General features: G+C 43.5%; 1 protein-coding gene across 4 annotated transcripts in view; it reads left to right on the top strand.

The window, feature by feature from the left end:
* The window catches only part of LOC126457057 (allergen Cr-PI-like), a 137,361-nt gene that overhangs the window by 65,360 nt on the left and 46,744 nt on the right, over nucleotides 1–25,257 (top strand). For all 4 annotated transcript variants that reach the window (XM_050093053.1, XM_050093052.1, XM_050093055.1 and 1 more), the window contains 3 exons: nucleotides 402–551; nucleotides 17,838–18,002; nucleotides 18,084–18,209. In XM_050093053.1, coding sequence (XP_049949010.1) covers nucleotides 402–551; nucleotides 17,838–18,002; nucleotides 18,084–18,209 — 441 coding nt within the window. The remainder of the gene's footprint in view (nucleotides 1–401; nucleotides 552–17,837; nucleotides 18,003–18,083; nucleotides 18,210–25,257) is intronic.

Here is a 25,257-nt window from a genome sequence, read left to right as displayed (position 1 = left end):
TATGTAAAATGAATAAATAAACAAAATAAATAAAGTACCTTGAGATCCCACCAACCCAAGAAAATTATGATCGACTGTGCTAAAGAAGCTGCGTTCTGTAGCAAGTGAGTGATATGAGCTTCAATGGCAGGAACTCCCAACTGAGGGACTTCATCAAGTGATCACTGACATGCAAAGCACAGAGATTATAGCGGTAACGTCAAGCGAGAGATTCTTATGAACGTAAACAAAACTACCTTATTTAAACACTGTACTCCCTGAAATTTTCTAGCATCTCCTGTATTTTGTCGTATGTTATTTAAAATGACTACTTCATTTTGCAGTAAAGGGCTCATTACCCTGTGTTAGCCACATATAAACAACTTCTGATAAAGTCTCAGCTGACGATTTCTATATTTCAGGAAACCTATCACTCAGATGAGAGAGTTCCCAGTGAATTAAGGTGTGCTCCAGAAGGCGAAGCGTTCCTACCGGACACCCCTCACGTATGGGCGCTCAAAATATTCGAGGAGAGAATATGTGACGCTATTGATGTCGGATACGCAGTTGATGTACGTACCAAGTAAAGGTGACATTTTTATTTTATAATGTTTCTACATAATTACGCGGCGTTGCAAGGCAATCCAAATCTCCTGTCAAACAGAAAAAGAATTAAATCTATCTGTAACTTAGAACTCTAGTAATTTTAGTTACATGTTTTTGTAACTTAGAACTCTAGTAATTTTAGTTACATGTTTTTAAAAGGATAAGAAGGTGTAACAGCTTTAACACTCCTTTCATCCCTATCGGTCCAACCACCAAACGTAAATGCGATGTCTGTGCACAGGGTCAGTCAATTAAGGTAAACCATCATCTAAATACTTTCAGAGCGAGTAAGTACGTCAAGGTGCAATTTTCGCTAGGAGATAGCTAACAGTATTGCGAATATTCTGATGTACACAATATAACTATGTACTTTTTTCTGTGGCAGTTGAAAAAGCATTCAAAGAGGAAGTCAACGACATAACGTGTGTGGAACTTCATCAAATAGTAATAATATTATTAATAGACATTAGGTCGTGAGCTACCCCTGACTATAACTTCTATGTTAGGAATACATTAATTAATAATATTATGTTTTCATTCACAATATTTTTCTTTTCCAATTACTGTCCAACATATTTCTGAGCTACAGCTCCGTTTTCAAGGACTGTATACAGTGTACGTAAAGGGCATAACATCTCGCAGTAACAGAACGACACAGTTATTGGATTTAAGGAGAAAACTGTATCAGGAGGGGTTAATTTCCATTATATTACCTGCGTATCGCCAAATAACATTAGTATTTTGCACTGGTGAAAAACGTTCACATTTTCGCTTACATTTTGAACGATGCAGCATTTTCATGACAGTACTAACTGATTCAAATGACGCATATTTAACCTATGTCACGGTGATGTCATGAAGTATTGAATTTTGTATTGTTCCTGATCGTACAGATTGACGAAATGAAATAAATAAATTACTTAGAAGAATCCCAGTAAACAATTTTTGTTTTGCATTCTTATATACTCAAGGCGAAATTTCACATGCATATTAAAATGCAGGGTGACTTTTAAGTGCTAGTTACAGTTTTCTGCTTCTTTTCCCAAGTGTGGTTCAAATGGTTCAAATGGCTCTGAGCACTATGGGACTTAACATCTGAGGTCATCAGTCCCCTAGAACTTAGAACTACTTAAACCTAACTAACCTAAGGACATCACACAAATCCATGCCCGAGGCAGGATTCGAACCTGCGACCGTAGCAGTCGCGCGGTTCCGGACTGAGCGCCTAGATCCCGCTAGACCACCGCGGTCGGCTCCCAAGTGTGCTATTTACACTTGTTGAGATGTTAGCTTAATACTATCATCAGTTTATTTTAGTTTATGTATTTTAGTCTATGTATACAACAAATGAAACAACCTACAGCCGTGTGCCAGCGAGTTCTATATTAACATTATGAGGATTAGTGGGAGGGAGGGAGGGGCCTGAAGAGAGAGAAAGAGAGAGAGGGAGAGAGAGAGAGAGAGTGGAACGAGATGGAGATAGGGCAAGGATGATGGGTTTGTGTAGATTACTTCTTGTGAGGCTGTTGTATTAAGAGACAGTGATCACTGAATAAAGAAAGCAATCTGTTGTATTCGTCATCTATCTGTTCATTCTACGTGTCAGTGGGTAGGAAAATCCGTTGTCTGTGATTTCTGGTGTCTACGAGTAGTATGTAGAGTTTCATGCCTGATGGCTGTCTGTGGCAGAATGTGAGAATCTTTTGGGAGTTTAGTCGGCTTTGTTTGCTGTCATAGAGGTGAGTTGCCTTTGAGGATTTGTGATGTACATATAAATGCAGAGCTGGCATGTATCCATTATCTGTGACAACCGACCCGGAGTATGATCGTACATGATTGTTTTATTCAATGACTAGGTTCGTTTAGTATGATCATCAGATTGATCTAAAAGGAGTGCGTCTAATAATTAGCAGGAGCATTGTGGTAACAACGTGATAAGAAGTTGCGTTGATTCACATTATCTGAGAATCACGTAAAAAAACAACGTACTTCTCTCCTTGAAATTAATAAGAGAGGCAAATAAAATTTATAGCCATGAAAGGCATCATCACTTGGCGTACAAACATGATAAAATTATAATAAACAGTGCTTAGAGCTGCAGCACAAAGAGCTGAGGCAACTTGGCTACTAGATGTCGAGGTGCAGCTGACCGAAAGCACTATTTACAATGGAGTGTTACGAGGCCAGAGACTGACGTTTAAAATTTTATACGAAACAAAATAGGATGAGTTAAAAAGAAAGCTAGAGTTTAAACATGGGCTCACAGTAAAATATTAGTTAAAATTGTAAATGACAGTTTTTAAATAGGTGGCTTATACAGTCACGTAATGAAGTTAACTGAAGCAAAATCTCGAAACACGAAAGGAGCCACAGGCACAACGAACACGCGAAAACAGAGCCAAAAACCCGTGGGTGGCGCAAGGCCAGGGAAAGAAAACTACAGTACAGAGAATAAAACTACTGTACAGAGAATATCAAGATATCAAAGAACTACACTGAAGAGCCAAAGAAACTGGTACACCTACCTAATATTGCGTAGGGCCCCCGCGAGCACGCAATAAATGCCGTAACACTGCGTGGCATGGACTCGACTAATATCTGAAATAGTGCTGGAGGGAACTGACACCATGAATTCTGCAGGGGTGTCCATAAATCCGTAAGAGTACGTGGAGTAAAGATCTCTTCTGAACAGCATATATGTTCAATAATGTTCATGTCTGGGGAGTTTGGTGGCCAGCGGAAGTGTTTAAACTCAGAAGAGGCTTGTACAGTCGGCTGCTGAGATGCAGGGTCCATTGATTCATGAGGTTGTCTCCATACCCGTCCAAGTCCATCCATTCGATACAATTTGACACAAGATTCATCCGAGCAGGCAACATATTACCGGTTATCAACAGTCCAGTGTCATTGTTGACAGACGCAGCCGAGGCGTAAGGCTTTGTGTCGTGCAGTCATCAAGGGTACACGACTGGCCCTCCGGCTCCGAAAGCCCATATCGATGATATTTCGTTGAATGGTTCGTACGCTGACACTTGTTGATGGCCCATCATTGAAATCTGGAACAATTTGCGGAAGGGTTGCACTTCCGTAACGTTGAACGATTCTCTTAAGTCCCGTTCTTGCAGGATATTTTTCCGGCCGCGGCGATGTCGGATATTTTATGATTTACCGGATTCCTGATATTCCCAGTACACTCGTGAAATGGTCGTACGGGAAAATCCCCTCTTCATCGTTATCTCGGTGATTCTGTGTCCCATCGCTCGTGCGCCGACTATTGCACCACGTTCAAACTCATTTAAATCTTGATAACCTGCCACTGTAGCAACAGAAACCGATCTAACAACTGCGTCAGACACTTCTTGTCTTATAAAGGCGTTGCCGACCGCAGCACCGTGTTCTGCTTGTTTGCACATATCTGTATTTGAATACGCATGCCTATACCAGTTTCTTTGGCGCTTCAGTGCACAACTGCCCATATACATCGAAAAAATAGGCGTCCGCTGCAAATTCGTTTTGCTCTTTAACAAGTATTGTTGGGTGGTGTTTCTTGTTACCATAGATCTCTGTTTCTTGGAAAAGGTTCAATAGGTGCCTCTTCGGTGCGGACACATATTTAAGAACTAGCATGTAATCAGGTATATTGACTGTTAGATGTTTCTCAGATATATAGCAAATTAGGAAAAATTACTAACTCACAGAATCGAAGACCAGTTTTGGAAGAAGCACAAAAATTCCTTTAAAATAAGACATTTTATACATCGTTTCACTGTAATTTTATATTTCGTATGAATTACAATTAGTCTATTTTGCTAAGACGGTAGAATGAAAGGTGGAAGCAATAGCCGACTCAGATATTGCTGCTACCACATTCATATACATTATGGTTACTGTAACATACGAAGGACAACCTCTGTTTAAAAACTGGTGTAAATTAAAGTAGGGCCGCTTAATTCTACCACCTTGGTTTTGTGACCTGACATCCCTCAAGATGGTAGAGAGAGGCATTCGTATATACAGATTTTTGAGCGGCGGCAGGAGTTCTGCGGAATTTGATGTTGAGGTAGGTCGTTGGACCTCTCCGTATTTTTGTGATTGCCTACTCAAGTTAGGCCGAGGTCTGTGAATTGTGACTTTGTACGTGAGGTTTGTATACATAATAAATGTTATTTATGGAAACATGTTTTGACCTTGTTACATGGAACACAGTGCAGTACTAGCGAATCCTGCGACCAGATGTTATGAAATCCCAAAGTTGGATTTGAGGCGTAATCTATGAGGGCTCAGAATCCTTTTATTGACCACGAGTTTAAGACAAATATTAACACTTGCTTCCGCTTCCTGTCGGTTATCATATTTTTACTACAATGGTTCTTACGCCATTTTACATGGTTGTGAGAGGCAAACACCTTTCCTTGAAGACACGGTGGTCAGTCCTCATTGATACACAAATCAACTGGGCAACTTTATTCGCAGTTTGCTCATGGACACATCTGTACATGATAGCACCTTCTTGCCATTCCATTATATCTTCGCATCGACTCTGTTTCTATGCAGACATTTTTTTGGTGCACACACGTGTCTTCATTGCCATGATTTATATCTCCAGTGGAATGTATCTTGACCATTTGGTACCAATCCGATACAATCTATAGCGCTCTAAAGAAACTGTTATGCTCTTCTAAGTGAGTGTGCAATATTTTGTCCGCAATTACGACTCCTCCTGCAGTGTGAAAAGAATTTCAACGATCTTGTTCAAAAGTACATAAATATCACGTGTAATTCGTGACTTGTGTATAATGGCCGCTGTCAGACATGAACAGAGTGAAACACTCTTATTGGTTGTGTAGCTCGATGACTCATTCTGTTTCTGTATCTGGTCGCGTGTAGATGTGTTTGTGTGATGTCCTATGTGGGCTCATACATCGCAGAAAAGTGACTGGAGTGAACTGCATTCTACAGAGGGTAAAAGATGGCACTCATTCCTGATTGCTGATGAAAGAAGTTTGCTATTCACCTGTGCTGGCTAATGATAATCAACCAAACGCAGGTCACCGCGACGGCCACGAGCTCAGGTGCAGTACGTTAACTGTAAGTTGACCGATTGGCTCTCCATGCCTGAACTGGTGATAGTTGGAAGGCTTCAGCCGGTAATTATTTGTGTTTGGTTGCAGCGAACGTTCAAGGTAGCCATTTTTTCTGTGTTAAGGTTTTGTACCTCACTGTGTTTAGTAGAGTTTCCTCTCCTTGTGATAGTTCAAATGGTTCAAATGGCTCCAAGCACTATGGGACTTAACATCTGAGGTCATCAGTCCCTTAGACTTAGAACCACTTAAATTGCTAAAGAACTCCAAGTTAACGTCGTGTTTCTCCAGTCCGGAGCCGCGCTGCTGCTACGGTCGCAAGTTCGAATCCTGCCTCGGGCATGGATGTGTGTGATGTCCTTAGGTTAGTTAGGTTTAAGTAGTTCTAAGTTCTAGGGGACTGATAACCACAGCAGTTGAGTCCCATAGTGCTCAGAGCCATTTAACGTCGTGTTAAAGTGTTGTCTGTAAGTTGTGTAAGTGTCACTAAATCACAGTTCATACAACAGATTCCTTACAACTATTGATTAAGATGGAAGCAGGTATCTTCAGCAAAATGATCATTAAAACCACTGAATATCAGCCGCGCGCAACACTGACGTATGTTACTTGAAACAATATTCTTCGCAACTCGTGCGTAACTAATTTCGTCTCCATACATCAGCTAGAAAAGTTTCTTATGAGGATCGTGCTATGTGCACTGTTTTTAAAGAACCAATCTGATTCGAATCATTTTCATTAAAATGAGTTCGGGACCACCGGTGCACATTTATTTTTACACATTTGTATTACCTTCGGCATTTATTCTGCAGAGTTGCGTAATTTAAATTTGAATTTGCCGCTGAGATAATTGTTAAGATGGCGGCAGACAATTGATAGAGACTTTCTACTGTTAGAGCAAATAAGTAAATATTTAAAATGCTTATTAAACTCTATAGAATCTACTTTCGTATTGTGCACTATTTAGACTTCATCAAGCAAACATTTGATTTGTTTCTAAGGAAAACACAGACAAAAACGCGATACAAATCGCTGTCATCAATGGCTGCGCTGCTTGCGGCGGAAAAAAATAATTAACATAGATAATGCTTACTGAGAGAGGAATTAAAGTTACAAATAATCATTCACTCATATTTATAATAATAATGAACTCTTTTTCAAGTAATAATTAACAAATAATTACAGTTTCTTAACAGACTCAGTTCGATATGCGTCCGCAACCTACAAAAGCCAACCAACAAAAGGTAAAAACAAAGGAAGACAAACGCAGATCATAAAAGGAATTTACAATTATCATTGTCTTTGTATGATACACATCGATATGCCCAATTACATCATAGAATATTATATAAATAATTAATATTTATCATCGTTTTCATTCGTTTTCACTGTTTTTTCATACATCGAATAGATAATGTTTATAACTGTTAGAGGCATAATTTTCTCTCGTTGCACTGTAGCTAAAATTTATCTCGTGGATGTTACAGACAGCATACATATCTATACCCGAGGCAGGATTCGAACCTGCGACCATAGCAGCAGTGCGGGTCCAGACTGAAGCGCCTAGAACCGCTCGGCCACAATGGTCGGCTTGTGATAGTTTCAGTTAGGATTTTTTTTTAAACATGTCAATACATACAATGACTTCAGTTTCGATTATGAACAATATTTATTCAATTTTAAAGCTGCTTGCTGGGCTTTGCCTGCAAGGTAGTAAATAGGCGCTCACCCATCTCCACAGGCAGACGCCCGCAAGAGAGGCGTCTTGCATCACGTTATGATATACTGTTAAAGTTCCCGAGGGTACATTCCTATAACAGTCAACCAGTATATTGCTTCGTCCTACGTATATCTCGCGAAAAGACCACGAAGATGAAACTAGACAGATTCAAGCCCACATGGACGTGTACCAGCAACTGGTCTTCCCTTGAACCATACGTGACTAGTATAGGGAAAGGGGGAAGTGACAATGGTGCAAAAAGTACCCTCCACCAAACACCGGCTGGTGGCTTGCGGAGTATAGATATAGATGAAGCACAGGTTAAGGTTCCTGCACTGCAGGAACCAGGAGGGGCTTGTTCCCCCCGCACGGCTCCTCAAACTATGGTAGTCTATTTTGGGGGTCGGGTAAGCTTCCTTTTCTCCCTCCAACTCCCTCTAGCAATCAGCCAACTTCCACTTAACGTACAGGGCGTCCGCGTTAAACATATAATATAAAATGCAATAACTTAAGAAGTAATTGAGATACACTACTGGCCATTACAATTGGTACACCACGAAGACGACGTGCTACAGACGCGAAATTTAACCGAGAGGAAGAAGATGCTGTGTTATGCAAATGATTAGCTATTAAGAGCATTCACACAATGTTGGCGCCGGTGGCGACACCTACAACGTACTGACATGAGGGAAGTTTCCAACCGATTTCTCATACACAAACAGCAGTTGACCGGCTTTATCTGGTGAAATGTTGTTGTGATGCCTCGTGTAAGGAGGAGAAATGCGTACCATTACGTTTCCAACTTTGATAAAGGTGGGACCGTAGCCTATCGCGATTGCGGTTTATAGTATCGCGACATTGCTGCTCGCGTTGGTCGAGATCCAATGACTGTTAGCAGAATATGGAATCGGTGGGTTCAGGAGGGTAATACGGAACGCCGTGCTGGATCTCAACGGCCTCGTATCACAAGCAATCGAGATGACAGGCATCTTATCCGCATGGCTGTAACGGATCGTGCAGCCACGTCTCGACCCCTTAGTCAAGAGATGGGGACGTTTGCAAGACAACAACAATCTGCACGAACATTCGACGACGTTTTGCAGCAGCACGGACTATCAGCTCGGAGACCATGGCTGCGGTTACCCTTGACACTGCATCACAGACAGGAGCGCCTGCGATGGTGTACTCAACCACGAACCTGGGTGCATGAATGGCAAAATGTCATTTTTTCGGATGAATCCAGGTTCTGTTTACAGTGTCATTATGGTCGCATCCGTGTTGGGCGACATCGCGGTGAACCCACATTGGAAGCGTGTATTCGTCATCGCCATACTGGCGTATCACCCGGCGTGATGGTATGGGGTGCCATTGGTTACACGTCTCGGTCACCTCTTGTTCGCACTGACGTCACTCTGAACAGTGGACGTCACATTTCAATGTGTTACAACCCGTGGCTCTACCCTTCATTCAATCCCTGCGAAACCCTACTTTTCAGCAGGATAATGTACGACCGCATGTTGCAGGTCCTGTACGGGCCTTTCTGGATACAGAAAATGTTCGACTGCTGCCCTGGCCAGCACATTCTCCAGATCTCTCATCAATTGAAAACGTCTGGTCAATGGTCGCCGAACAACTGGCTCGTCACAATACGCCAGTCAATATTCTTGATGAACTGTGGTATCGTGTTGAAGCTGCATGAGCAGCTGTACCCGTACACGCCATCCAAGCTCTGTTTGTCTCAACGACCAGGCGTATCAAGGCCGTTCTTACGGCCTGAGGTGATTGTTCTGGGTACTGATTTCTCAGGATCTATGCACCCATACTGCGTGAAAATGTAATCACATGTCAGTTCTACTATAAAATATTTGTCCAATGAATATCCGTTTATCATCTGCATTTCTTCTTGGTGTAACAATTTTAATGGTCAGTAGTGTATTTATTGGCGGTTTGCTTCTACAAGTGTGGTAACTCAAAATGTGGCATGTACTGCTGAAGGACAGGGTTATAAACCAGTCTTCTTTGCGGAGACTATATTTAGTCCATCAATGAACGTAGGAGCTGTATGCTGTGCCATAACTTCGTCATGGTGTGATCTTTCAACACTTAGTCGATCGAGTGCTTGACCCCCTAGATGACCAGATATTACGTCTCTTGATTTCTTTTCTGTGGGGGTTTATCAAGAATCAAGTTGTCCAGACACCAGTTCGTGGTCTACCAGATCTACACCATCGCATTCATGCAGCTATCCTAAATATTACGCCTGCAATGTTGCAAAAGTCTTGGAGGGAAGTGGAATGCAGATTACATGTCTGTCGTACCACTAATGGCACACATATCAACGTGAATTGGCTATGTAAAATGACATATTGAATTACTGTACTTGTAGAAACATACCATCAATAAATATCTCAATTACTTCTGAAGTTATTAAATTTTATGTTATTTTATTTTTAACCCGGACGCCCTGTATTTTAGAAGAGACAAGATAGTGCAAAATCACCTTTTGCAAGCCTTCATTCTAAGAAATGCGTGAATGGCTGACAGAGTCAAACTTATGGATGAGGAAGTGTACCAAGTTCATTACATTCTTTCCAGAAATATATATCTATCCTCTACATGTAAGAACAGTGCTGAGCTAATTATCGGTTAAGCCAAGTTCATAGCAACTCCTGTCTGCAGACAGGATCACACTTTAGCAAAAAGAACATAGTGGGAAAGCTCGTGACATGAAATGACGTTAACTGCGAAAGAAACCAAAAATAAAACGAAATCAAATTACAGTACAATGCTCTTCTATGGTTCGAATATAAATGCATTAAGCTCCACTCATCGGTACACACTGTTGCACGCAGATAAACTATATTAATCACCAGTAAGAGCCTCCAGTCAACATTGTCAAAAGTTTTCTCTAAGTCTACAAATGCTAGAAACGTAGGTTTGCCTTTCCTTAATCTTTCTTCTAAGATAAGTCGTAAGGTCAGTATTGCCTCACGTGTTCCAGTATTTCTACGGAATCCAAACTGATCTTCCCCGAGGTCGGCTTCTACTAGTTTTTCCATTCGTCTGTAAAGAATTCGTGTTAGTACTTTGCAGCTGTGGCTTATTAAACTGATTGTTCGGTAATTTTCACATCTGTCAACACCTGCTTTCTTTGGGATTGGAATTATTATATTCTTCTTGAAGTCTGAGGGAATTTCGCCTGTTTCATACACCTTGCTCACCAGATAGAAGAGTTTTGTCAGAACTGGCTCTCCCAAGGCCGTCAGTAGTTCCAATGGAATGTTTTCTACTCCGGGGGCTTGTTTCGACTCAGGTCATTCAGTGCTCTGTCAAACTCTTCACGCAGTATCGTATCTCCCATTTCATCTTAATCTACATCCTCTTCCATTTCCATAATATTGTCCTCAAGTGCATCGCCCTTGTATAGACTCTCTATATACTCCTTCCACCTTTCTGCTTTCCCTTCTTTGCTTAGAAGTGGGTTTCCATCTGAGCTCTTGATGTTCATACATGTGGTTCTCTTATCTCCAAAGGTCTCTTTAATTTTCCTGTAGGCAGTATCTATCTTACCCCTAGTGAGATAAGCCTCTACATCCTTACATTTGTCCTCTATCCATCCCTGCTTAGCCATTTTGCACTTCCTGTCGATCTCATTTTTGAGACGTTTGTATTCCTTTTTGCCTGCTTCATTTACTGCATTTTTATATTTTCTCCTTTCATCAATTAAATTCAATATTTCTTCTGTTACCCAAGGATTTCTACTAACCCTCTTCTTTTTACCTACTTGATCGTCTGCTGCCTTCACTACTTCATCCCTCAGAGCTACCCATTCTTCTTCTGCTGTATTTCTTTCCCCCATTCCTTTCAATTGTTCCCTTATGCTCTCCCTGAAACTCTGTACAACCTCTGGTTCTTTCAGTTTATCCAGGTCCCATCTCCTTAAATTCCCACCTTTTTGCAGTTTCTTCAGTTTTAATCTACAGGTCATAACCAATAGATTGTGGTCAGAGTCCACATCTGCCCCTGGAAATATCTTACAATTTAAAACCTGGTTCCTAAATCTCTGTCTTACCATTATATAATCTATCTGATACCTTTTAGTATCTCCAGGGTTCTTCCATGTATACAACCTTCTATCATGATTCTTTCTATTCTGTTTTACCTCCGGAATATTTTACCCAAGAGGACGCCATCATCATTTAATCATACAGTAAAGCTGCATGCCCTCGGGAAAAATTACGGCCGTAGTTTCCCCTTGCTTTCAGCTTACAACTTGTACAGAAACCAGATGGCAGTTATAAGAGTTGAGGGACATGAAAGGGAAGCAGTGGTTGGGAAGGGAGTAAGACAGGGTTGTAGCCTCTCCCCGATGTTATTCAATCTCTATATTGAGCAGCAGTAAAGGAAACAAAAGAAAAATTTGGAGTAGGTATTAAAATCCATGGAGAAGAAATAAAAACTTTGAGGTTCGCCGATGACATTGTAATGCTGTCAGAGACAGCAAAGGACTTGGAAGAGCAGTTGAACGGAATGGATGGTGTCTTGAAGGGAGGATATAAGATGAACATCAACAAAAGCAAAACGAGGATAATGGAATGTAGCCGAGTTAAGTCGGGTGATGCTGAGGGTATTAGATTATGAAATGAGACACTTAAAGTAGTAAAGGAGTTTTGCTATTTGGGGAGCAAAATAACTGATGAGAAGTAGAGAGGATATAAAATGTAGACTGGCAATGGCAAGGAAAGCGTTTCTGAAGGAGAGAAATTTGTTAACATCGAGTATAGATTTAAGTGTCAGGAAGTTATTTCTGAAAGTATTTGTATGGAATGTAGCCATGTATGGAAGTGAAACATGGACGGTAAATAGTTTGGACAAGAAGAGAATAGAAGCTTTCGAAATGTGGTGCTACAGAAGAATGCTGAAGATTAGATGAGTAGATCACATAACTAATGAGGAAGTATTGAATAGGACTGGGGAGAAGAGAAGTTTGTGGCACAACTTGACCAGAAGAAGGGATCGGTTGGTAGGACATGTTCTGAGGCATCAAGGGATCACCAATTTAGTATTGGAGGGCAGCGTGGAGGGTAAAAATCATAGGGGGAGACCAAGAGATGAATACACTAAGCAGATTCGGAAGGATGTAGGTTGCAGTAGGTACTGGGAGATGAAGAAGCTTGCACAGGATAGAGTAGCATGGAGAGCTGCATCAAACCAGTCTCAGGACTGAAGATTACAACAACAAGAGCCTCCAAGCCTTCCTCTGTTGGCGAAAGTCCTGGGAAATGACGTACCACGAATGAACTTTGCAAAGACATCTACGCATACCACAACGGACGATTTCAGCAGTCAGATGGCTGTCAACGGTATGCAGATATTCATATGCGCAGCAGGCTGGGAAACAATCGTCTGCAGCATGACAAACGACGAGATGATGAGAGGCTGTAGAGTATACAGTCACTTTTAACGTGCCATACTAGAATAACAACGACATCAGGATTGTCAAAAAAAAAAATAGCAGTCACTATCAACATCGCCTGAAACATAATTGTCTATGGACATAGGGCCGTTATGAGATACAACGGACAGTCTACGATGGTTTATTTTGAAACTCCGTCCCTACAAATATTACCACTCGTTTGTACTGAAGCTGCACACGGTTCAGGAGTCGCAGATAAATTTCTGTGTACTGGGAAAGAGCACAGGAGTTTCGTAGCCTGGCGTTCCATAACCTGGCGTCTTCACAGCAAGTATTTTGACCCAGCACAGTGATATGTGAGCTCTCGCTTCTTGACCAGGTACTGCTGTCTGAAATGGACTGTTACTGCACCTCACTTGAACACTCATGCTTAGCCAAACTAAACTGATTGACAGTTTCTAAGCAACAACTGACACTTGCTAAGGAAAAACTGACAACAGCTATGAAACAACCGACAATTGGGACAGAGCACCCGATCAATGACAGCAATTGGAAATGTAGAGGGCGGGGCGTGTTAACTGCAGCGGAGCCTGTGTACGAACGCCCTGTATGCATTCGATACTTCATGCATAACGGTGCTTGGCTACGTTTGTTATGGAACGTTTATCGTGAATCTCCCGCCCAGCGCAAAGTCCCAATCGGCCGGAAAAAAGCACAGGTGACTCATGTATATAAGATGAGTAAAAGAACGGACCCTCAAAATTACAGCCCAGTATCTGTAATATCAGTTTGCTGCAGAGTCTTTGAACATATTCTCAATTAGAATTTAATAAATTTTCCTGAGAGGGAAAAGCCTCTGTCCGCAAATCAGCACGGTTTTAGAAAGCATCGCTCGTGTGAAACTCAGCTTGCCCTTTTCTCACATGAACTCCCGCGAACCATGGATGAATGGCAACAACTGAATTCCATAATCCTTGACTTTCGTAAAGCATCTGACAACGGCGCCCCGTTGACGATTCTTAACGAAGGTACAAGCATACAGATTAGGTTCCCAGGTATGTGAGTGGCTCGAAGACTTATTAAGTAACAGAACCCAGTACGTTGTCCTCGACGGCGAGTGTTCATCAGAGACAAGGGTACCGACATGAGTTCTCCAGGGAAGTGTGATGAGTCCGCTGTTATTTCCTATACATATAACTGATCTGCCGGACAGGGTAACCAGCAGTCTGCAGCTGTTTGCTGATAACGCAGTGGTGTATGGAAAGGTATCGTCGTTGAGTGACTGTCAGAGGATATAAGATGACTTAGACAACATTTCTAGTTGGTGTGCTAGCGGCAAAAAGGAACAGACATCTCACTCCTAGGCACACAGCTGCAGATCTTGCAACCGCTACCGGTACACGTGTCTCTGCCAGTACCATTTAACAGGGGTTAAATCAGTCTGTTTTTCATGCTCGGAAGTCTGTTAAGTACATCTCACTTCAACTAAATCATCGTCGAGAAAGAGTTCGTTGGTGTAGTGAAGTGAGCATGTTGGTTGGGGTAAGAGTGACGTTCTCGGACGAATCCCGCTTCACTGTGGCAAGTGATTCTGGCCACCAGAGAGTGTGGTCAGAGAGAGGTGAACATGTTACACACTACAGAATGTTCACGAACATCATTAGTATGGCATAGGCATTACGATATGGGCAGGCATTATGCACAATGGCGAAACACCGCTGGGCATCATTGCGCGTGGTACCGTTACAGGACAACGGTATTGTAGGGAGATTATTCTGAATTATGTCCGGCAGTTTAGGGGCGCGGTAGGTCCCGCCTTTCTGTTCATGGAAGACGATGCCCACCTACACAGGACCGATGAGGTGCCGCACACATTGGAATGTGAAGATACTGAACGTATGAGTTGGCCTGTACGCTATTCATGAACGTATTGAGTGGCCTGCATACTCCCCGGATCTAAACCCTGTAGAGCATGCCTGGAATGCTTTAGGCAGACGTTTTTCTCAACGGACACCTCCTCTCCGAAACATGCAAAAACTGAAAACTGCCGTCAAGCGCGACGGGTTCCGCAACAGTTTGGTAGCTAGTATCAACAACAGCATCTATTAGTGCCCGAGGGCGGGCATGTTCCTAATTGAGAGTCCGATATCGAGCTTAATGTTTGGAGTCTCACCTCTGTCAAACATTCACGTTATTTATGTCTGTTATCCTGCTTTCCCACATGGCGAAACCTGTACATTATATTAAATATACCACTCCATCTGTATTACGTATGTACTGCATTTCAAGTGGGCCATCATTGCCTGTGATTAATCCTGTCCACCTTTGACCCTGTTCCTCGGCAATTGTCAAGCAGTGTATTAAGTGACGTGGTCAAATTTGACAAGGAATGACAGCTATTTTATTTACGACATTGGCATTGGTTAAAATAACAAAGCCAAAATCACCGTTTCAAGTGTTTATACGATCAACGAAGTATAATCCACATGCAAAATACACTGAGGTGACAGAACACACATATACAGATGGCGGTCGTATCCCGTGCACAAGGTATAAAAAAGCAGTGCATTTTCAGAGCGCCGGCCGCTGTGACGGAGCTGTTCTAGGCGTTTCAGTCCGGAACCGCGCTGCTGCTACTGTCGCAGGCTCGAATCCTGCCTCGGGCATGGATGTGTGTGATGTACTTTGGTTAGTTAGGTTTAAGTAGTTCTACGTTCTAGGGGACTGATGACCTCAGATGTCAAGTCCCATAGTGCTGAGAGCCATTTGAACCATTGGCAAAGCTGTCATTTGTACTTAGTGATTCATGTGAACAGGTTTCCGACGTGATTATGGCTAAATGACGAGAAGTAACAGACTCTGAACGCGGAATCGTAGTTGGATCTAGACGCATGGGACATTCCATTTCGGATCCACAGTGTCAAGAGTGTGCCGAAGATACCAAATTTCAGGCATTACCTCTCATCGCGGACAATGCAGTGTTCTAGGCCTTCACTTAACGACAGAGAGCAGAGGCGTTTACGCAGAGTTGCCAGTGCTAATAGACAAGCAACACTGCGTGAAATAACCTCAGCCATCAAATTAGGATGTACGGCGAACGTTTCCGTCAGGACAGTGTGGAAGATCTGGTGTTAATGGACTGTGGCAGCAGACGACCGAGTGTCTTTGCTAAAAGCACGACATCACCTGCAGCGTCTCTCGTTCCGATTGCAGTTGGTAAGAGCTGATGGTAGGGTTCGAGTGTGTCGCAGATCCCATGAAGCCTGGACCGAAGTTGACAGCAAGGCTCTGTGGAAGCTGGTAGCGGCCGCATAATGGTGTGGGCTGTGTTTACATGGAATGCACTGGATCCTCTGTTCCAATTCAACCGATCACTGACTGGAAATGATTATGTCCCACTATTTGGAGACCATTTGCAACCATTGGCTCAAATGGTTCAAATGGCTCTGAGCACTATGGGACTTAACATCTATGGTCATCAGTCCCCTAGAACTTAGAACTACTTAAACCTAACTAACCTAAGGACAGCACACAACACCCAGCCATCACGAGGCAGAGAAAATCCCTGACCCCGCCGGGAATCGAACCCGGGAACCCGGGCGTGGGAAGCGAGAGCGCTACCGCACATTTGCAACCATTCGCGGACTTCATGTTCCCAAACAATGAAGGAGTTTTTATGGATGACAATGCTCCATGTTACCGGCCATAATTGTTCGCGATTGGTTTGAAGAACACTCTGGGTAATTTTGCCATCCAGACCGCCCGACATGAATCCCATCGCACATTTGTGAGAAATAATGGAGAGGTCAGTTTGTGCACAAAATCCTGAACCAGCAACACTTTCGCAATTATGGACGGCTGCAGAGGCAGCAAGGCTGAGTATTTCTGTAAGGGACTTCCAACGACTTGTTGAGTCCATGTCATGTCGAATTGCGGCACTACGTCAGGCAAAAAGCCGTCTCACACTGTATGAGGACGTATCACATAACTTTTGTCACCTCAGTGTAATCCACACATGTTAAGAACATACTATTCATGCACAATCAGCAACGAATCACTTTCTTACTAAGTGACTTCTGTGCATTGATCGCAGATTCCCGCCAACACGCGGTCTCACTGCTGCCGGGAGACACGCACCCCATGACCAACTTTCTGGGACATTGTTCGTGACAGTCTAGAAAAGCAGGAAATAAATTGGGCTGTTCATAACCTTTCCTATATTACGAATGTTATAGTCAGATTATTTCATAAAGTACGTCCTAAAGAGCTCACTGAAGAGTGACTTTTTTACTCATTTGCAAATAGTTATTTGACGTCTTATTGAATTAATAAAATGGTATTGATGTTATAGAATCGGCACACAAGCCGCACAACCGTACCCCAGCAGTCAATCATGGAGTAGTCTGCTCCGCTGGTTCCACGTCAGTTGAAAGCACGAGGTAACCTAACATTAGTGCCATGTGCAAACGATCACGTGGTCTCAAACATTGGTCAATAATTTCTTTCCGGCGTCAGCTGCCTGCTGTAACACGTAAGATACTTTTGATGACAGCAAAATAATCACGGCTGCAAGACAGAGGAGTGTTGCAAGTCGCACACTTGTATGCTTTGCAACTCGGCTGAACACATGAAGGTGTAATGTCTCCCCGAAACCAAATGCCCACAATGCAATTACATTGGCTCGGGAATCACCCAGGACAACTACTTCCTAGAGCAGGTTTCGAAATGGTCCTGTCTATTTCTATAGTATGTTTCACAGTTACTCTTACATACTTTCAGAATTTGTGGAAGATGAGTCAAAAGATACAGCTTTATACATGAACACAAGCCCAGTTATCGTGTGCTTCCATGACACAGATACACTACAGTCAACTCTAAAGATCGTGTGTCGTATGGTTCCGTAGATGACAGACGCACACATGAATAGTAATATCACTAGCGACTAATGTGACCAGATCTACATCCACAATGATTTCAACATAAAATTTGGAAGCAGTGTCAGATTTTTACTAAGCAGTCACTGTTTATATTTCAGAAAAACTACACAGAACACCCCCTGAGGAGGCCAGAGGCCATTGAAATCCTCGGAAACATCGTCGAAGGCAACGCTGATTCCTTAAACGAGAATTTCTATGGATCACTTTACCGTGGTCTGTTAACGTCTTTCAGTCAAAGTGAAGACGCATTTCCAGCAAAGCAAGTAAGTGCGCCATTCTTTTTGTTTTCGACGAAGTCAAAGAACATTTGTAAACAGGGTTTTACCGGATTAATGCTCACACAGGTTGCCACCTTCATGGAAAATCCTGCTACAGCTCTGAGGGATCCATTATTCTACAGAGCAGTTAAGAAATTGCTGGGGGTTTTCAACCGTTTTCAAGATCGCCTGGGACCATATAAAAGAGAAGAGGTGAGTGTATCTTGTTTTTTGTCACATTGATTTTTGTCACAATCTTATGATGGATGCACTGTTTATTTATTACAAAACTAAAAACATTTCGTTGCAGCACAGTTTCATGCACGCATGCACTCACGCACGCGCGCGCGCGTGCACACACACACACACACACACACATATTCCGTTGAAAGGGCACGGCCGACTTCCCTCACCATCCTTCTCTCATCACATGGGACCGATGACCACGCTGTTTGGTCCCCTCCCACAAATCAGCCAATCAACCAACACACACACATACAAACACAAACACACAAGCAAAAAAAAAAAAAAAAAAAAAAAAAAAAAAAAAAAAAGATATGCACTTTCAAGGTAAGGCTAGGGGATACCATTTGTTATTGGGTTATGTTAGTGAAATGGAATGCACGAAGGGACTTCAAAAACTAAGTTAAACGTTATAACGGCAGACCAAGTAACTTTTACTGAATGCAGCACTACACTTCAGAGTGACATAGATACATGACACTAGTTTTCAACGTAGTCACAAAGTCTCTGTGAACAACGGTCGTAATGTTCTACCAATAATTTAATGCCTCGACGATAGAGGTATGCTCCTTGGTCACAGAGCCATTCGAGAACCAGTGATTTTCCTCATAACTGTAAAAATCTCTTCCATTCCGCACCCCCTCCTCCCCCCCCCCCCCCCACACATACACACATGTTCTTTTAGCTTGCCGAAAACATGGAAATCGCATGATGAAAGATCTGCACTTACCGGTCACCATCATCCACGTCTATGTGGCGTTAGTCAAATTGTTGCCACCATTTCACTAGGGCAGGACGCAATATTGCATTTGGTCCATATATCTCCAGAATTTCACTGTGAATCTGTGTACGATTTAGACGTTTTGCCCACAAGAATCATACTGCACCGCCTACTTCCACTTAGGAGTACGTTGGCTGTTGCTGTGCCATTTCAATCCGTATTGCAATGCCTCTGCACTTTGTGCACAGGAAACCCGGAACATGTATCCACCTCTGACAATGAGCCACTCTTGTTGCACAATGATCCGCGTGGGACAATAGGTGTAACTTATTTTCTGATGTCCTAAGTATATAGAAACTTGATACAAAATATTTCTAATGTATTCGGTTCTATGTAAAAGACATGTTAATTTATCCCCGTGCCACCTCGTTTGCGTTAATAACAAACATTTTGTTATTCCAAATAACGTCACACAATGTGAACTATTTGCAACATGCTATACAGAATTACTGTCGGCAGGAAATCCAGGCTGTAACAAATAGGTACACCCAAAGTTTCGGGTCACATCCCTGTCACGCAGAAGAAGAAACTACGTTATATGGACCTTGATCCAGAAACACTTTTTTTATCTCAGAACTACATTGTCCAGTTTATTTTATTTAGCGTATGATACATAACAATCACAATAACACATAAAATACAGTACCATAGACACATCAAAATACAGTTTAGATCTTTATATCGAAGCCATTGATCCAATCCACCATTTCGAAAGTAACCAGATTCGAATCCACTAGATTTCCAGGGAAGGCACGGAGGGGGTAGTCCACTGCTATATGCTTCATTGTTTGTGGAACGTCAACACAGTCACAGTATGGGGTGTCCACCCAACCCCATTTATGAAGAATCGAAGAACTTCTTCCCACACCACATCTGAAACGGTTAAACCTGCTCCAAGTGTGTCTTGGCAAAGTGAAACCATTGAGCCTTACTGTTGGATCTTCAACTTTCAAGATGCCCTGTGGAGAAGAAGATGTCCATTCTTGCCGCCAGCTGTCTTTGGGGTCGAAATGGTTCCTTAACAATTCCAAGGCTGTTTTACATGCCGGTTTACGGGACTTCAACCTGGATAATTCTAGTTGTCTCACATCTTCGTGAATTGGGATTGACGAGTTATTCAGTACTCTTGACCACAGACGACCAAGATATTTTTGTCTTCTGATGTGAGGAGGTGGTATGTTACACAATACCGGCAGCCATTGAACTGGAGTAGCAAGTAATGTCAGATATGATATGCATAGTGTGACGAAGCCACAAGGTGAGTGTGGCAGCTATTAAGCCATACTACAGAGTAGCACTCTGCTGAGGAATAGACGAGTGCTAGAGGAGATGTTCTCAATGTGTTGGCGTCAGCTCCCCATGATGTATCAGCTAGACGCTGAAGAAGGCTATTACGGCTCTTCAGTTTTGCAGCAGATTTGCGTAATTGGGCTTTATATGTTAGGATCCTTTCCAGAGTCATACCCAGATATGTAGGCGTGCCATTAAACCGTAATGCTTCCCCTCTAAAATTGACCCTTGGTTGGTAATTTGAGAGCCTATTGGTTCAAATGGCTCTGAGCACTATGGGACTCAACTTGTGAGGTCATTAGTCCGCTAGAACTTAGAACTAATTAAACCTAACTAACCTAAGGACAACACAAACATCCATGCCCGAGGCAGGATTCGAACCTGCGACCGTAGCGGTCTTGCGGTTCCAGACTGCAGCGCCTTTAACCGCACGGCCACTTCGGCCGGCTGAGAGCCTATTGAGTAGGTGAAAAGTAGGTACCTCACTTTTGTGAGGGTTCGGTTTCAAACTCCATTTCTTAAAGTATTCATCCAGGAGACAAGGTCTTGGTTGAGGACATTCTCTGCTTCTGCAAAATTAGTGCGTTGAACAGTGAGGTTGATATCATCCCCATATATGAATTTGCGGGAGAGTGCGTTAGGCAGATCATGAGAATATAAATTGAAAAGTGCTGGAGAGAGGACCGAACCTTGTGGTAGACCATTACTCAGTTTGCCAAATCGGCTTCTGCTATTTTCTTAGTAAACTTGAATTAGTCTGTTACTTAGCATATTTTCGATTAAAGATGATATCTCCACACAGGGACGCCCTTGATCAGTTTTAATAAAAGACCTTCCTTCCAAATGGTGTCGTAAGCTGCCGTGAGATCAAGGAAGACAGAGACGCTCTTCAACTTCTTCTCAAAACCAGTTTCCACAAAAGTGGTGCCGGCCGTGGTGGCCGTGCGGTTCTAGGCGCTGCAGTTCGGAACCGCGGGACTGCTACGGTCGCAGGTTGGAATCCTGCCTCGGGCATGGATGTGTGTGATGTCCTTAGGTTGGTTAGGTTTAGGTAGTTCTAAGTTCTAGGGGACTGATGACCTAAGATGTTAAGTCCCATAGTGCTCAGAGCCATTTGAACCATTTGAACAAAAGTGGTCAGTGAAAGGACTTGATCACTGAAAACACGACCGGGGCGGAATCTCGCTTGTTCAACTGGAATTGCTTCGATTGCTAGTGCTGTTCTATTCAATATCAGCCTTTCCAAAAGCTTGAACGTGACAGAAAGCAAGGCTATTGGTCGATAACTATGAGGTAAGTTTGGATCTTTTCCTGGCTTCAGGATAGCAATGACTTTGGCCTTCTTGAATATTGCGGGTAACTTCCCTGATTCCAATATGCTACTAAAAAAAACAATGCCAACCATTGTTTTGTAGCCGGGCCACAGTTCTTTAGTAGTTCCGGATAAATCCTGTCTAATTCTGCTGCTTTCTCATTCTGAAGGGAGTGTAAACCTGGTTCCACTTCTTGCATGGAGAAAGGTCGTGAATATACGTCGTGAGGTTGAGTTATCTGCTTGGCTTGCCTGAGTTCGTCCCGTCACATTAATTAACGTGCATAATCACCATTTGCAGAACGAGATGTGCATGAAGTGAGCCAATAATGTTCCGGAATGTAGAGCCATGCCGCCTGCAGTGCGCTAGGTTTCTCCGTTGAGGATCCACGGCGTGAAAGGCCTGACTGAGGTGGTTCCTAGATTCTCGACTGGGTGTTAACACGGGAAGGTTCGCGGCCAGGGGAGTCGGTAAACTCATGTTGGTGGCCTTCAAACCACGCACGTACACTGCGAGCTGTGTGAAGAGTTGCATTGTTCTGCTACTAGGTGCCATCATTCCGAGGAGAAATACACTGCGCGTAGGCGCGGACATGGTCCTCAAGTATAGACGCATAATTGTGTGCTGATCTGTTCTGTCTTCCAAACTGACTCGATCACCTAGGAAACGCCACGAAAACATTCCCCAGACCAAAACACTGCTTCCTGGTTGCAGGGTGCCTGCTTTCAGACGTTTCAATCCGTACATGCCAACGGCTATGTACTTGATGGAACCTAAAACGTGATTCATCTGATAAGGTCACCTGTCGCCATTCAGTGGACGTCTACTTGCTGTATTGACGTGCAAATTCCAGCGTCCGTCGTCAATGAATGGCAGTCAGTATGGGTGAATGAATCAAACGCCTGCTGCGGAGGTCCATGGTCATTGTGGAGACAGTGTTGGTTCATTTGGGTGGTCAGTCGCTCAACAGTCGCACGTCTATTCGCCCAAACACGTCTCCGCAGTCGCTGTTCAACCCTGACGTCTATGAATGTGGTGCACCACAGTCGCCTCAGTGCCATTTTGTCTTGCACAGTATATTTTAACCATGGCCACACGCGAACAGTTTACAAACTTAGCCGTTTCGGAAATGCTTCCACCATTGGCCCGAAAAGCCGGCCGAAGTGGCCGTGCGGTTAAAGGCGCTGCAGTCTGGAACCGCAAGACCGCTACGGTCGCAGGTTCGAATCCTGCCTCGGGCATGGATGTTTGTGATGTCCTTAGGTTAGTTAGGTTTAACTAGTTCTAAGTTCTAGGGGACTAATGACCTCAGCAGTTGAGTCCCATAGTGTTCAGAGCCAATTGGCCCGAAAGCCAATGATCATGTCATTTTGAACTCAGATAAATCACTCCGTTTCCGCATTACGACAACGACTCCACATTTTTCGTGTCCGCTGACACGCTTTAAATATCCTTCACTTCTAGAGCTGCCGCCTGCTGTCTGTAAGCCGGCCATTGTGGCCGAGCTGTTCTTTTCGCTTCAGTCCGGAATCGCACTGCTGCTACGGTCGCAGGTTCGAATCCTACCTCGGGCACGGATGTGTGTGATGTTCTTAGGTCAGTTAGGTTAAAGTAGTTCTAAGTCTAGGGGACTGATGACCTCAGATGTTAAGTCCCATAGTGCTCAGAGCCATCTGACCCATTTTTTTGCTGTCTGTGAGCAGTTATTGCACGTCGACGTCGATTACAGAAGGCGGTCACATTAATATGACTGGATAGTGTAGTTTTTTCAACTATTCAGTACATTAATCACGGTAAACACACAGGAACAGTATGTTATCCCTGAACACAAATAACACTGATGGCCAAAAGAATTACACCACCAGGAATGCCACCTGCAAACAAAACATCAAATTGGTTTGAAATGTGCTGTATAACCGGATGCAATTAAAACTTCTTGGTAGATTAAAACTGTGTGCCGGACCGAGACTCGATCTCGGGACCTTCGCCTTTCGCGGGCAAGTGCTCTACCATCTGAGCTACCCAAGCACGACTCACGCCCCGTCCTCAGAGCTTCACTTCTGCCAGTACCTCGCCTCCTACCTTCCAAACTTTACAGAAGCTCTCCTTCGAACCTTGCAGAACTAGCACTCCTGAAAGAAAGGATATTGCGGAGACATGGCTTAGCCACAGCCTGGGGAATGTTTCCAGAATGAAATTTTCACTCTGCAGCGGAGTGTGCGCTGATATGAAACTTCCTGGCAGATTAAAACTGTATGCCGGACCGAGACTCCAACTCGCTTCTGCAAGGTTCGCAGGAGAGCTTCTGTAAAGTTTGGAAGGTAGGAGGCGAGGTACTGGCAGAAGTGAAGCTCTGAGGACGGGGCGTGAGTCGTGCTTGGGTAGCTCAGATGGTAGAGCACTTGCCCGCGAAAGGCAAAGGTCCCGAGTTCGAGTCTCGGTCCGGCACACAGTTTTAACCTGCCAGGAAGTTTCAATGAAAATTTGTGTTGGACAGGGACTCGAACCCTGATTTCCCGCTTTATGCAAGTGGTCGCGTCGGCTATACGTGCACGACCCACAACTAGACACACACATCCATATCTTGTTGTCCATGTGTCATACCTAATTCATACAACCTATCAGTGTTATTCCCTGAGAGGGAAGACATTTTATTTGTAAGTCGCAGGCCCGGTAACGGCCAATACATATAAAATTACTGTCCTGTGCTGTGAAGAAGTACGATGCATGCATGAATGTCCGAAGGTACATTGCATCGTACTTATTAACAGTAGAGGCGCTGCAATTTCGTATTGAGATTTTGGTTTCTTCGATGATGCTGTTGTTGGGTGGTGTTCCACGACTGCCATACGAATGCATAATCGACGCCTTCAGAACAGCCATACTCAATACCACGCAGGATCTCAACAGTCCCACTTGCCTAGCGTCCGAGACGATAGCAGATGGCCGTGCCCTGTCTTCGAGTTCTCCGTAACGTTATCAAAATTCAAGTGGCTCTAAGCACTGTGGGACTTACCATCTGAGGTCATCAGTCCCCTAGACTTAGAACTACTTATACTTAACTAACCTAAGGACATCACACACATCCATGCCCGAGACAGGATTCGAACCTGCGACCGTAGCAGCAGCACGGTTCCGGACTGAAGAGCCTATAACCGCTCGGCCACATCGGCCGGCGAAACGTTATCGTTCAACAATATAACGCAGGGCCGCACACTGGCCGTCAAATGAGCACAGATGTGGATCGAGAGAAGACCAACGAAAGTGAGAATAATTGGAAATGACGTTAGCAGTGACCGTAACATGAAATTTGCGAATCATGTAGTCCACGGAGCCAATGAATACTGCCGCCTTGGACGCAAAATAACGCATAACGGGCGATGCAAGGAGGACATAAGAAGCAGACTACCACCGGCAAAGAGAAAAGTTTTGAAATGTGCTGTTACAGTCTGCAGCTCGTGGTCGTGCGGTAGCGTTCTCGCTTCCCGCGCCCGGGTTTCCGTGTTCGATTCCCGGCGGGGTCAGGGATTTTCTCTGCCTCGTGATGGCTGGGTGTTGTGTGATGTCCTTAGGTTAGTTAGGTTTAAATAGTTCTAAGTTCTAGGGAACTGATGACCATAGATGTTAAGTACCA

Source organism: Schistocerca serialis, chromosome 2 (assembly GCF_023864345.2).
Source record: "Schistocerca serialis cubense isolate TAMUIC-IGC-003099 chromosome 2, iqSchSeri2.2, whole genome shotgun sequence".
NCBI lineage: Eukaryota > Metazoa > Arthropoda > Insecta > Orthoptera > Acrididae > Schistocerca > Schistocerca serialis.
Note: the sequence above shows the minus strand (reverse complement) of the source record. Positions and strands in the feature narration are given on the sequence as shown.